This window comes from Macrosteles quadrilineatus, unplaced genomic scaffold (genome assembly GCF_028750875.1).
Source record: "Macrosteles quadrilineatus isolate MER2022 unplaced genomic scaffold, UCM_ALF_1.0 Scaffold_9__3_contigs__length_116548681, whole genome shotgun sequence".
Classification (NCBI taxonomy): Eukaryota; Metazoa; Arthropoda; class Insecta; order Hemiptera; family Cicadellidae; genus Macrosteles; species Macrosteles quadrilineatus.
Window position 1 is genome coordinate 45,525,511 of NW_026542602.1, and position 14,048 is coordinate 45,539,558.

Consider the following 14,048-nt stretch of genomic DNA (forward strand, 5'->3'; position numbering starts at 1 on the left):
ACAATTAAAATAAGCTTAAACAAGAGGGGTTGTTTCAAAACTGCAAAATTTTTTGGTTCTAAACCCCTCCACCCTTTGTTTGCCCCCCCAAGGGTTTGGGGGAATGACGCCACTGGATTAAAGAGGCAAACCTTTGGTATCCAACTCTTGATAGTCATCTAAGAAACGTGATCAATAGTTTCGTGGTGTATTAATATTATTTATGACGCCCCTGCTTTAAACACACAATGAGTAATGACACAATGATAGAGCATCTTTATAATCTAGAATCCAGAGGTAAAGATGGTATCAGCATTGACTTTATATCTACACGTGGAGATATAAAGTCAATGGTATCAAGCATAGATAAAACATAGTCCCTTAGGACTACCCAAAGGGACTTATGTTTTGTCTATATTTATGGTATTAAGGTATCACTCATACCTTGATACCTCAACTGTGTTTGAAAGGCAACAAGTATTAAAAGTAAATTTGACTAAGAAATTACAGTGACCGGTTGTTTTAAGCTTTATATTAAATGGTTTGGCATTTAAGTCACCATAATTGTAAGGAATTTGTTGACAACATCGTTCAAAATAGTTTACGCGTACCAGAAAAGTGACATACCTTAGTAAAGAACATAAGTGGTGTAGATGTAGTAGATGAACTTTCAACAATAATGTTCCAATACGTACGTAGCTTATAACTAACCAGAGCAAATAATACGTTAGGGGTCCCGTATTTCACTCATCCATGACTGTGATGGAGTGCGGACATCTAACATTGGATTTCTTGTCTTGTCCAATTATGGTAAAGTTATATGGTATTAAAATACACAGGAATAAAGACAAAGTAAAGCAGGGCCTACTGTAAAACTTATAATTTTTTGACTGAGGGACTTCAATGTCAATAATATGAAACACAAATAAAAAATACTTTATATTTCACAATAGGACGAAAAGTTTACTTTTGTGCCATTTAGAGCAATGATTAAACTTCATCATTCATTAGTCTAAAGAAAACCTGTGCTATATAACACCTATACAATAATGTAAATTGGCTAGTACAATCCAAAGCCTTTACAAGTCATACAACCCCTTCGCGTCATCGCTGTAGTACAATATGGCAGCTAAATCGGTTTAGGTCGGCAGTTGTTTAGTGAAATTTTAGGTGTCAGTGTTATTTTTATTGTGAAATTTGTGAAACTTTCATTCGGGATTACAAAAGTGTGACGAGTTCTTAATCTTTGTCTAGGTATTGTGTACGATTGAGTTAACTGTAATGGCTACTGAACATTTTTGTTTGAGGTGGAATAATCACCAGAGCACTTTGGTTTCTGTATTTGACAATTTATTAGAAAGTGGAACTTTAGTCGATTGCACATTGGCTGCTGATGGTCGATATCTTAAAGCACATAAAGTGGTTCTTTCAGCATGCAGCCCTTATCTAGGGGTAAGTTTCAATATAATTTTGAATTTTATATTTTCACACCCAAGTAAGGAATCTCCATTTCTTTCGTACAGCCCCTTGCCGACGGTGCAATGCTTGATTAATGAGCTCATATCTTGTACATTCTCTTTTTTTCTCCATACATTTCACCTTATAAATAGAGGCTTAGAACTTGATGCACATAAATTCACAGTATTGATCAGTTTTAGGCTCTGATTTTGTTATAATAATGGATTTATTTACAATTAATATAAGTTAATCATAGCATGTAAATAAATAGGTAAATAGGCTAGGAATATAAATGAGAAATGCCATTAGCTTATAGCCTAGGGCTACCTACTTAAAAGTTTGGGGTCTTGCTAGTAAAACTTAGTAACTTGGTTAAAGCCTAATAAAAGAAGTTTGACTTTAAATTTTGCTAATAACCTCTGATAAGCAAAGATAATGCCTTGCCTAAACTTAGTTTAACCCTACAGGTTGCGAATCTACAAAAGATTTTGACCTCAAATTGTGTTGCTGAAGTGGCAGCCGACAAGATTTGTTGATTTGTAACATTTCCCCCCATAAACTCTTATACCATGGAAACAGGTTTAAGAGATTCTGAAGTTTCATTTTATTAAGTTATGAGTATGAACCTTTTAACATTAGTAGGCTAACCTATAAAAGTTATCGATCTAATTATGAATTACCGGTACATTTCAATGAAAATAACATGCAAACTCGCGACCGCTATGTTTTGTTGTGAAATCATAAAAGATGAGTTAGGTACGGTATTTAAAAAAACATGCATAGACCTACGTAATTTTATTTTCTAGCAAAGACAAGTGATATGCTACCACTGTAACAAGGAGGAAGTAAACTAATAAACTTACATTCCAACAGCCAGTGTTGGGAAGCTACTTTTAAAATGTAGCTAGCTACAACTACTGCTACATTAAAAAAAAGTAGCTTAGCTACAGCTACAGTTCCGAAAAAGTAGCTAGCTACAACTACAGCTACAATGAAATGTAGCTACAGCTACAATTTTATCTACTTTTCCAAAGATGTTACTTTTTATTCCACGCACATTAGGTAAATGTAAAATTAATTTCAACTAGCCTACATTTTTATTGAACAAACATTTTTAAACAAAAAATGTCAGTATTGTATCTAACATTACTTGGAAAACAAATTATTCCTAGATTCTATTTAATTTGTTGGCATTATAAACCTAAAACTACAACAACAGAACCAAATAGTTGGGAGTCCCATCATATTTAGTACTTATTTTTAAATAGGTATGCCATTATTAAGCATCTTATATGTAAATTTCATTAAGTTCAAAGGACTTACAACAAAACTATAGCCTATTTTAAAAGCTCATTTTATTTCTTTAATATAGATCCATTTATAGATGTCTTATATCAACAATTAAGACCAATAACACTGTAAAACCATTATTTAAAAGTACTACTTGTAGCGCGCTACTTCCCAACACTGCCAACAGCTGTAGTCTAAACAATATTTACGCTGGCTGTTGCAGCGAAAAATAGCACACTATTTAATGGGATGACGCGCACTACCCCGGACTTGCCCCCGACCTGACCAGTAGGTACTGTATAGGAGTGTATTAACAGTGTACCGTACCCACTGTTTTTCTTCACTTCCTATACACTGTACATCAATTAAGTGTCTTGTCCCCTGATTTCACAAGCAACTTTTCTATGTAAGTCATCAAAGCTTTTAACAGACATTCTTGTGTACCGGTAATTGAAAAACCTGTCTTAATATTGATGTGATCTTCATAAAATGACTTTAGACGCAACAAATCATAAAAATTGGCGCTCATTGATTTCATCAACAGCAGTAGGCCTATAGACGCAATGGAGGCTGGAGAAACAGTAGTTGGTTGTTTTGCTGATCTCTCCAAAGCCTTTGATTGTGTCGAACCTGTGATTCTATTGGACAAATTGGCATCAATTGGAATTTCAGGACTTGCGCTGAAGTGGCTCACATTCTATATGAGCAACCGATTCCAGGTCACTGAGATTAAAAAAAAACACAAATTCAAAAACTGAAAGAATTTCATCAACAAAAAAACTGATCTCCAATTGCGTCCCCCAGGGATCTGTCCTTGGACCTCTCCTTTTCTTGGTCTACATCAACGACATAACAGATACTGTTCCGCAGGACAGCGTCTACCTCTTTGCGGATGATACAACGTTGTTCGTAAGGGGGACTGACGACGCAGCCCTGGAGGCAGAATCTAATCAAAGAGCAAATGATCTGGCTGACTTTTTTCTCAAACAAACTCAAATTAAATTCACAAAAAACAGGTTACATGTGTATCCAAACTGCAAAAAGACAAAATTTAAAATTAATACGACTCCGAACCTATTAATTGGAGAGGATCAAATTCAAATTTCAAAAACTGCCGACTTTTTGTGAGTGAGATTGGAAGATAAATTGAGCTGGGATGCACAAATAAAAAAACTGGAGGGGTCAATGACTCGAGGGGTCTTTGTACTTCGAAGAATAAGGACCTGCGGAAACCTGGCTCTCTCTAAACTTTTGTATTTTGGCCTAATAGAACAACACATTTTGTATTCAATCATCCTATGGGGAGCTGTGAAGAAGAATATTGATCAGATCTTTGTTTGGCAGAACATGGCAGTAAGAGCAATCTTGGGCATGCCGCCTCGGACCAGCTGCAAAAATGTGTTTAAAGAACTTGGCTTTCTCACAGTCCCTTCACTTTATATCTATGAATCAGCTTGCTATATAAAATCACAGAAAATTAAACCAACTTTTACAAATCACACAGCAAATACACTTAGCCTACAACACACGAACAAAGGGCTCACATGCAGTCCAACATTTTAAACTCACAAAATTTGAACACAAACCAGATTACATGGGAATTAAATTGTACCAGGCCCTACCGAAAAAATTACTTGAAATTCAGAGCTTAACAAAATTCAAATCAGAATAAAAAAAATATCTAGTGGAGTTACCTAAGTTTACAGGACATAGACAGTTACCTTGGCGGTGACAAAAATTAGTATTAAGTTTGTTTATTCTTTGTATTAACCCTGACCTGTCCAGTTCCTTAAGGCAAAGGATTACGGACGGAGAGATCATGTATAATGTTGCAAACTGCCCTTTTGTAGACCTGACAGTTAACATTGGAAGTACCCAGTATCGTTTCTTCTTCCGCTTAACGTACCTACGATACATATGCAATGCACCACAGCAGCTACTTCTTCAACATCCATTTTGACACTGAAGTCTGTAAAACATTCGTTGCCTTGATTGGGCCTGCTCTGGTCGTATGGTGAACGACAATGACTGTCGATTTAATGTTATTTGAAGTTTAAAAATGGACTTATGTCCGAAACATGTAACTTCTATTAAAAATATAATATTCAGGGTGCTCAGTTGTACTTAATTTACTACAATAACTTAAATATTATAGCTTAACCTACTTAGCCTAATATATATTTTAAAAATTACAAAAACATTGTACTTACCTACCGTCGGTACTTTAATAAGTTTACTTGATACTAGATTTTGTAATCCTTGACTGACAATTGTCAGATAGATTGTGTCATGTCTTATATTACAAGTGTACTTGGAGGGGATTTCGCGTGTGAAAGTATGACTCATCTGGTATCGTTTGATTCATAACGAAACGAGGAAAGTCCTTTATGTAATGCTCTTATAGACAAAGAAAAGTAGAATTCAATGTCGTCAGACTGATTACACAAATAGAAGCTTTGGATTTTTCAAAGCTGAAAGAACAGAACACTTGTCATCGTCTAACCCAAAATGGCAGCGTCGTTGTGAGTTTTTGTCCGATAACAAGACAAAGTGTGAATTTCATCCGTAATTTTACAGTTTAATGACGCGTTTAAGTTTGTGTTTTGCATTAAAAGGTGTAATATTTATGCATTAATTCGCTTAAATATTCAATTAAATTCAAAAATAGTTTTATTCACAGATATAGGCTGCTACAAAATACATGAATGGCATTCAGAACAATAAATCATAGCCTACATTATATCGCCTAATAACTCGATAGAAAACTGATACATTATACATAGGCCTAGATATATATAAAATAAATATTTATTTAAATGATCTTAAACACAAAATACCCCCGCCACAGCAAACCTGCAGACTAAGCGAATTTCCATTAGCCTGATAGGATTTCACATTAAAATGCCTTCTTAAAAATATCATATTTATTCCCTATTTAAATAGAATTAGTTTAACGAGTACTTAGGTTTGCTGCAACAGGGAGGGTAAAAAGGTGGTTTTTTTAAATGTTAATAGTTTAGTAAGAAATGAATGTATTTTCCAAATTCGATCAAAATATGTTCATAAACAAGTAAACTACAACAGTTGACTTATTCTCCATAAGAATAACATGGGGATTTTAAATTTACAATTTTTTGGAATTTTCTCCGTAACCATTAGGCGCACAAAAACGCTTCAATATACTAAATTATTTGTTTTTTTAAGCTCTACAAAATGGTTTGGAAATAAATTGTAAAATTTTGTGTTTTTAGGGTCAAAAATGGGAAAACCCTATTTTTACCCCATAAAACCCCCCATAAACCCCCGTTCCCATAGTCCGATCATGCTGGTTCGCGAACTCGTTCGAATAAATGTAGGTTTACACGTTTGTACCAAATTTCATCAAAATCGGATCATTTTTGCTCGAGTTATTGTGCTAACGGACACATATATATATATATATATATATATATATATATGAATTTGAACGGATGGTGTTTTTGGCCTCTAGGGACCTCAAAACGAAAAAATAAATCGGTCCCGGGTCTAGGTCTTACCATGAGTACTACGGTAATAGCTTATTCCCTATATGGGAAATTCGCAAAAAATTCCTCAAAACTGTGTAGCGCTTTGGCCTCAAAATAGGATTTTTCGGAAGTTAGGATGTGAAAGTTTTGTGGCCTATAACAGCTGATCAGATGTTTTGTTTACATTTTTGCTCATCATGTGGAAAGAAACTTTTTTCTTACTTATTTTATTTAGTTATTCTTATTAACACGTTGAGTGCGGATGTTCCCGATTGGGTACGGTGCTTGGGCCCCCGTACGCCATCGGAAACGCTCGGCAATGCCTTTTGTATATCTTCGTTTTTGCTCTAGCGTCGGCCGAAAGCGGACCTATACCACGTTAGCGTGTAGTATGTGACTTGCATTTTGTCGTGGTGTAGGTTGGTAGTAAATTTCCCCGTAAAACCCCCGTCTGGCAATCTTAAAAATCAACTTTTTGTCCCTCCTTTTTCCCTCCATTTGGCAATACAATTCCAATGGGACCAGCTACGTTCCAAGCAGTGCTGCTATCTGTGGGTGTTTAGCGAACTACGTTGGCTCTCGTAAAGCAGGCCATCCCCGCACGTTATTTGCTAATCCTCAGACCAAAATTGGAAAGCCAATCACACGCGGCAATCGGGTTCGTTTGACTCTGAGGGCTACGCCGCACTGGGGATACGCCCGCCATTTGACGTGCTGCAGCCAACGTGTTAAGAATAATATTATTGGCTTCAGCAAATTTATGGTTTTACGATATATTGATTTATTGTTAGAGGGCATTTTTGGATATATCAAAGTGTAACTTAGTTAGCCTATAAAAATTGACTTTTTATAGTTTTTCCGTATTGCTAGTGAATTTACAAAAATAAGTTTAATTCTTTTGTGTATATTAAAACTTATGTAGGCTACCTAGAGAAATAAAGGTAGGCCTACTTTGGTATTATCCGGAGGCCACTTAATTTATTTTAGGGAGATTTTTTTACTGGAGACCAAAAATAACTAGGCTACATAATTGGAAAGATCATACTTTTTTTGGACTTAGGTACTTTCCAAATTTGACATGATTACGATTAGCGGCCTTTTAGTTCTGCCTCCCAGAAGGCAGCAATGTCGGTGAGGATTCAGTTAAATGTGTCGCCGCTGCTATACTCTGCCAAGTAGGTACACAGCGTGCTGCGGCGGCTATGTTAGGTTAGTTTATCATAAATATGTTTGTATGACTTTCCTAGTTTCGTTATGAATTGAACGATACCAGATGAGTCATACTTTCGCCCGCCAAATAACCCAGATAGCCTACAGGTGGTGACAGGTGATGCGCACGCTCCAGTCAACGACCTGAAATTGGCCTACTTGGACGGTATTTGGCATGCAAAAGTATGATTCATCTGGTATCGTTTGTTTTATAACAAAACGAGGAAAGTCCTAAACAATATTTATGACAACCCAACCTAACATAACCGCCGCAGCACGCTGTATAAGGGTGGCCTCCGGATAATTACCAAAGTACCGAAATAACTTAAATTCTGCACAAAATCTGCACAATTTGCATATTTTGAACTGTGCAATAAAAATTTACGTTTCATGTAACAAGTTTTTGCCTTGGAACTAAAATTTTAAAAATATATAGGCTACCTATATTATATACAGGGTGTTTTTTTTTAAAACTTGCATCTTTATTCATGTAAAAACCGCAATAGATAGAAATATGCAGTTTGCGGGAATCATATATCGACGTAGGGGGCCCAATTGTTTTGAATTCAACGTTACATTCACATTCCCCCCCTTTCCCCCCTGCCACCAACTTAATTTTTTTAAATACTAAGGTACCCCTTGTGACTTATCAAATAAAAGAGCATGAAAATAGAAAATGTTTGATGAAAAAAAATTGAAAATCGGTTCATAAATTTGCGAGAGATATTTCCCCCCCCCCCCTCCCTGGAACTTAATTTTTTTTGTATAGCAAAGTACCCCTTGTGACATATCAAATGAAAGAGCATGAAAAAAGAAAATGTTTGGTGAAATTTATTTTTCATTTGATATGTCACAAGGGCGGGTACCTTGCTATTAAAAAACAAGTTATGGGTAGGGGAAAAGGGGGGGGATTATCTCACAAATTCATGAGCCGATTTTAGTTTTTTTTCACCAAACATTTTCTTTTTTCACGCTCTTTCATTTGATATGTCACAAGGGGCACCTTGCTATTAAAAAAAATTAAGTTCGGGGGGGGGGGAGGGGGGGGGAATATCTGGCACATTTATGAACTGATTTTCAATTTTTTTTCATCAAACATTTTTTTTTTTTCATGCTCTTTTATTTGATATGTCACAAGGGGTACCTTGCTATTAAAAAAAAAATAGTTGGGGGCAGGGGGGGAAAGGGGTGAATGTGAATGTAATGTTGAATTCAAAAAAATTGTGCCCCGTACGTCAATAGATGATTACCGTCAACTGCATATTTCTATCTATTGCGGTTTTTACATAAATAAAGATGCAAGTTTTTAAAAAAACACCCTTTAAATGCCTATATGTTAATCGGGAATGTAATCTATCATCATGCCAAATTTCAGCTCAATCCGTCCAGTGGTTTATGCGTGATTGAACTTCAAACACGCAAACAAACAAACACACAAACTTTCACATTTATAATATTAGTAAGATTTTATTTTTGACTTTTTGACTTTTTCAAGAGATCCACTTTACCCTACCATTTTTTAATTCTACTGACTATTACAAACAAATTGAATAAAAGGTTCAATAGTTTAAATCTCTACTTACTAATTTTATATAGATAAAAAAACCTTACAAATTCACCAAAATAAGCACGTGCCACTCCACAAAGCAAATAGTTACCTACTGAGAATTGGTCTCGCCACTCCTAGGGTTAATAATAATAAGAATAAGAAAGCCACCCCTTGAAAATATTCCTTAGTTGTTCTTGGAAAGTAAAATTCTTCCAATTTTAAAATAAAGCACATGGTTTTCCTGTTATGATTTAGACAAGGTGTTAGCCCGTCCTACATACGGGAACCGAGTAGTCAGTTAAAACTGTGTATGATTCAGAACAGCTAGTTTACATGTATAAAGACAAATTTTCATGCAGTTTTAATGTTAAAAATCATCTTGTAAACAAATGTTGTGTGACCAAATATGTTTTTATTCCATCATAGGCCTACATGATATGTATTTCAAATCCGATAATTTTACAATAAAACAGCAATTTGGACGTTGCTCGCCCGAACTACCATTCCAACCCTCAATGAACCTGAAATTTGTAATATTTTATTAGGTTTTTGGGCACTGACGACTCAACGTTAAAAACTGATTGCATCTTTACATTCAGCGTGAAAAACACTGAAAGAAGACATTTTAAACCTTTAAAAGTTAATAGTTAGTTAAATGGACGAAAGTTGTGAAAATAACTGATAGTTTTGGTATTTTAGAGTTTTTTTTTTAAATTGGTTTTTGGGATTTTGTTATTTTTATAACAACCAATGCTAAGGTATTGACACTTAACAACTTAGGCTATTCTATAATTTAACTACTCACTGTATCAAGGTTAATAATACTCATTGCATTGCAGTTTACCTGCATATCTAGCTACCAGGAAAAATTTAATTAATTTTTTAGGCAAAATTTACATCCAAAACAGGGTTGTGAAAAATGAGAATTTTTACTGAGTTCTTACTCGATAGGCCTAACTAAACTATTGTAAGCAATGTACATATAAACATTTATTCTTCATATGATATACTTGCGCGTTTGTGGAGACATCATCTTCGTCTCCTCCGATCGCGGCGAAACGATGAACGACTCCTGTGGCCGCGGAGAAATAGAACACATCTTGTGCGAGTGCTGAGACATCATCTTCGTCTCATCCGATAGCGGCAAAATCATGAACGACTCCTGTGGCCACGGAGATATTGTTAACATCTTGCGCAATCGCTGAGATGTTATCTTCGTCTTTTCCTATAGCGGCAACCGCCGTTTCCGCTGTTAGGGAAATAAGGCCCTGTACGTTACTTTACTGCATCTAGCCATTTTCTATGTATTTTTAAGCAGGATGGAATTAGCCTATATTAAAACAAAATATTTTCGGAATCTGATTTTTGCAATCATAAAACCCCGTAATATCCCTGGTTGGTCAGGGCATATTAACTCATTTAAAAGTTTTTGATAAATTTGAAACAGTTTTTACTGGTTTTATCAAAATATCATACTAAAAAAAAAAATCCCTTTGTGCCTACGGACACATATTCAGTCACTAGGTACTCGTTACCTATTAGTAATTTTAACAAACAATATAATCTATTTGGCTTATAATGTTTCTAAAATTTGAACGTACAATAGTACTCTTGGACCTAGTTCAGTACCGATAGCTGTTTCCTTAAATATGTAGACCTATTTTCTTGTAAGTTAATAGTAGAATTATTTTTGTGTGTAGTTTTTGCCATTTCCCTATCTACAGTAGACTCCCTCTTATCCGGACACCTTTTAACCGGACATCGGTTTAACCGGACTACACTCGACGGATATGACATCTCTTTAACCGGACAATTTTTATCAGCACATTGGTTTAACCGGACTAGATCGGCAGGAAGTGGGCAATACTGTAACGACTGTTCTCGTGGGAAAGATTTGAGACCAGTGATCACATGTCTAAATACAATGCTCTCCTAAATTTAAGTTGAATATCACCGTAAACGGTTCATTTTAATGAGTTTTTGGGGACGTCGGCTTAACCGGAAAACCCTTATCCGGACTGGCCTTGGTCCCGAGGAGTCCGGATAAGAGGGAGTCTACTCTATCATTTTTTTTTATCATAACAATATCAAATAAAGTGGTAGCCTACTCTTAATTCTCTGAAACGAGTAGGCCTATTAAACTTTAGTAACTACAACAATAAAATACCCCTGCCGCAGCAAACCTGCCGGCTAAGCGAATTTTCAATTGTCCGAATTGATTTTGAATCAAATCTATTTAAATAACATTACATTTAACGAGTACATAGGTTTGCTGCTACAAGGAAACTAATAAAGTTTGTTTTTTAGTGAAATTATTATAGCTTAGTATAAAATAAATAAATTTGCCAAGCTTAATCAAAATATATCCATAATCAAGCAAACTACGACATTTTTCAATATTCTCCATAAGAATAACTTGAGAATTTTAAATTTACAATTTTTTGAATTTTCTCCGTTATGCTACAGTAATTGTACAAAAACACTTTGATACGGAGCCTACTAAATTATTTGTTTTTAAAAGCTCTTTAAAAAGGTCTAGTGAGAATTTGGAAAATTTTGTGTTCTGAGGGTCAAAAACTAGAAAAACGTTTTTTACCCCATAAAACCCCCCGTAAAACCCTGTTCCCTTGGTCCAATCATGCTGGTTTGCAAACTCATTCAAGTTTATCAGGCCCTGCCTTACACAATGTATATATATATGTATGAAAATTTGAACGAATAGTGTTTTTTGCCTCTGGGAACATTAAAATGAAAAAGTAAATTGGTTCGGGCCTAGGTCTTACCGTGCCACCTACGGTATTAGCTACTTCCCTATATAGGGAAATTCTCTAAAAAGATAAGTTAATAATAAGTTGATCTACCAGGTTCAAAGTGTGCCCTGATGCTAATCCCTAATGCTGTCACTTCTATTGATATAATTTCCAAAAAGTTAAATCTGGGTCACAAAGATGTAAACAATCTTTTTAAATTTGTATTTTTGAATAAAATTTGACCATTAAAACTCTGAAACATGCCTTGTTTACTTTGAGTTTTCTCGGCCTATGATTTAACTTGATACCTCAACTTTTTGGTTTGATGGTTCTGTAACAAGGGGGCTTACAGACATAAAGAAAACACTGTCGTAAAAAAATATTGTGGACATTCCTTTATCTTCAAATTTCTATCTCGGTTGGAATATGTAGGCCTATGCCTCTAAACTTTATATTTTTCTAAACTTTTTATACTTTTGCAAATGGTTTTGGCTTTCCTCCCCCTTTTATGTTTAGGAAGACGTCCGAATACTGTCACATATCACCCTAACTGTTGTTTTTTTTTTTCAGATGTTGCTGAGCCAACACTACGACAAACATCCAATCATCATTTTGAAAGACGTTAAGTTTGAAGAGTTAAAAGCCATGTTGGACTACATGTACAGGGGGGAAGTGAATATCTCGCAAGAACAACTTTCAACGTTTCTAAAAGCGGCAGAGACATTACAGATCAAAGGGCTTACGGATGCGGGTAGTGACGAGGGTAACGGATTACAGTCGAACCGGCCGCCTTCTAGCAACTCTACAACTTCGGCCAACGAGGACCCTCAAAGCCCTGGCCCACCGGGGGATGGAGGCAGTTCGCCGGGTCCGAGAAAACGGAAACGCAACAAACACGGGGACGATGGGGAGGGTGACAGTGCGTCTAAAATCTCGTTGAGCGAGGGAAGTGATCGGTTGTCGGCTACGAGTGTGGGATCTCCAAGTGCTAAGAGTGGGAGTGTGAAGCGTGAACCGGGGGATGGGGATGGGGACGGACAGTTGAGTGTGGACGAGAGTGGTGAAGTGATGATGATGTCAAGACCTGGACCTTCCAACGGAGGAACCAACAACAAAGGTAGGATCATCAATAATATTAGCCTATTGTCTTTTGTCTTTCACACCTAGATTTAAAAACTTGCACAATCACTTTGTTTTAGCGAATTTCCCATATAGGGAATAAGCTATTACCGTAGGTCTCATGGTAAGACCTGGACCCGGGACCGATTTAGTTTTTTGTTTTGAGGTCCCCAGAGGCCAAAAACACCATCTGTTCAAATTCATATATATATATATATATATATATATATATATATTTATATATAGCCTATATATATATGTGTCCGTTAGCGCGATAACTCGGGCAAAAATGATCCGATTTTGATGAAATTCGGTATAAACGTGTAAACCTACATTTATTCAAACGAGTTCGCGAACCAGCATGATCGGACTATGGGAACAGGGGTTTATGGGGGGTTTTATGGGGTAAAAATGGGTTTTTCAAATTTTTCACCCTGAAAACATAAAATTTTGCAATTTCTTTCTAAACCATTTTGTAGAGCTCAAAAAAACAAATAATTTAGTATATTGAAGCATTGTTGCATGCCTAACGGTTACGGAAAAATCGCAAAATAATGTAAATTTAAAATTATAGCTCGGCCGCTTAGAAAACGACCTGCGCGCTAATGCTAAACCAATGCTGGAGGAGGTCGTTTTCTAAGCGGCCGAACTATACCATGTTATTCTTATGGAGAATAAATACACTTGCTTGTGTATGGACATGTATTAATGAAATTTTGAAATTTTGTTTACTTCATACTGAGCTATTAATATTTCAATAAAACCCCCCTATTTTCTTCCCAGTAGCAGCAAACCTAAGTACTCATTAATATTAATGATGTTTAAATAGGAAATAAATCTGACAATTTTAAGGGAACAATTTAGTGGAATTCCAGCTGTGCATATGGAAATGTTTAGTCTGCAGGTTTGCTGCGGCGGGGGTATTTACTGTGCCTGTTGAATTGTTGGAACAGGTAGGCCTATACAGTTGCTACTAAGTCAAAGTTTGTTCTATGAACAATCTTTTAAACACACCCGTTGTCGTATAAATATTACCTCCCGCTTGTTGAGGTTCGATTGCAACAACCTAAACACAGTAGCCTATCTTCGTTATTGATAACGGAGATTTCGAACATCTTTGTCCGGGTATGTGAAAAACTCCTGGCCTGATCATCTCAAAAACTTTACAAAAAACTCAGTTTCATTTGA

General features: G+C 35.9%; 1 protein-coding gene across 3 annotated transcripts in view; it reads left to right on the top strand.

Moving 5' to 3' along the window:
• The first annotated feature begins 1,109 nt into the window (after positions 1-1,109).
• LOC129002334 (longitudinals lacking protein-like) overlaps positions 1,110-14,048 on the top strand; it is a 128,108-nt gene continuing 115,169 nt past the window's right edge. For all 3 annotated transcript variants that reach the window (XR_008491569.1, XM_054430053.1, XM_054430052.1), the window contains exons 1-2: positions 1,110-1,431; positions 12,312-12,858. Coding sequence is in view for 2 of the 3 variants with exons in the window: in XM_054430053.1 (XP_054286028.1) it covers positions 1,261-1,431; positions 12,312-12,858 (718 nt within the window). In the remaining variant the exon portion in view is untranslated. The remainder of the gene's footprint in view (positions 1,432-12,311; positions 12,859-14,048) is intronic.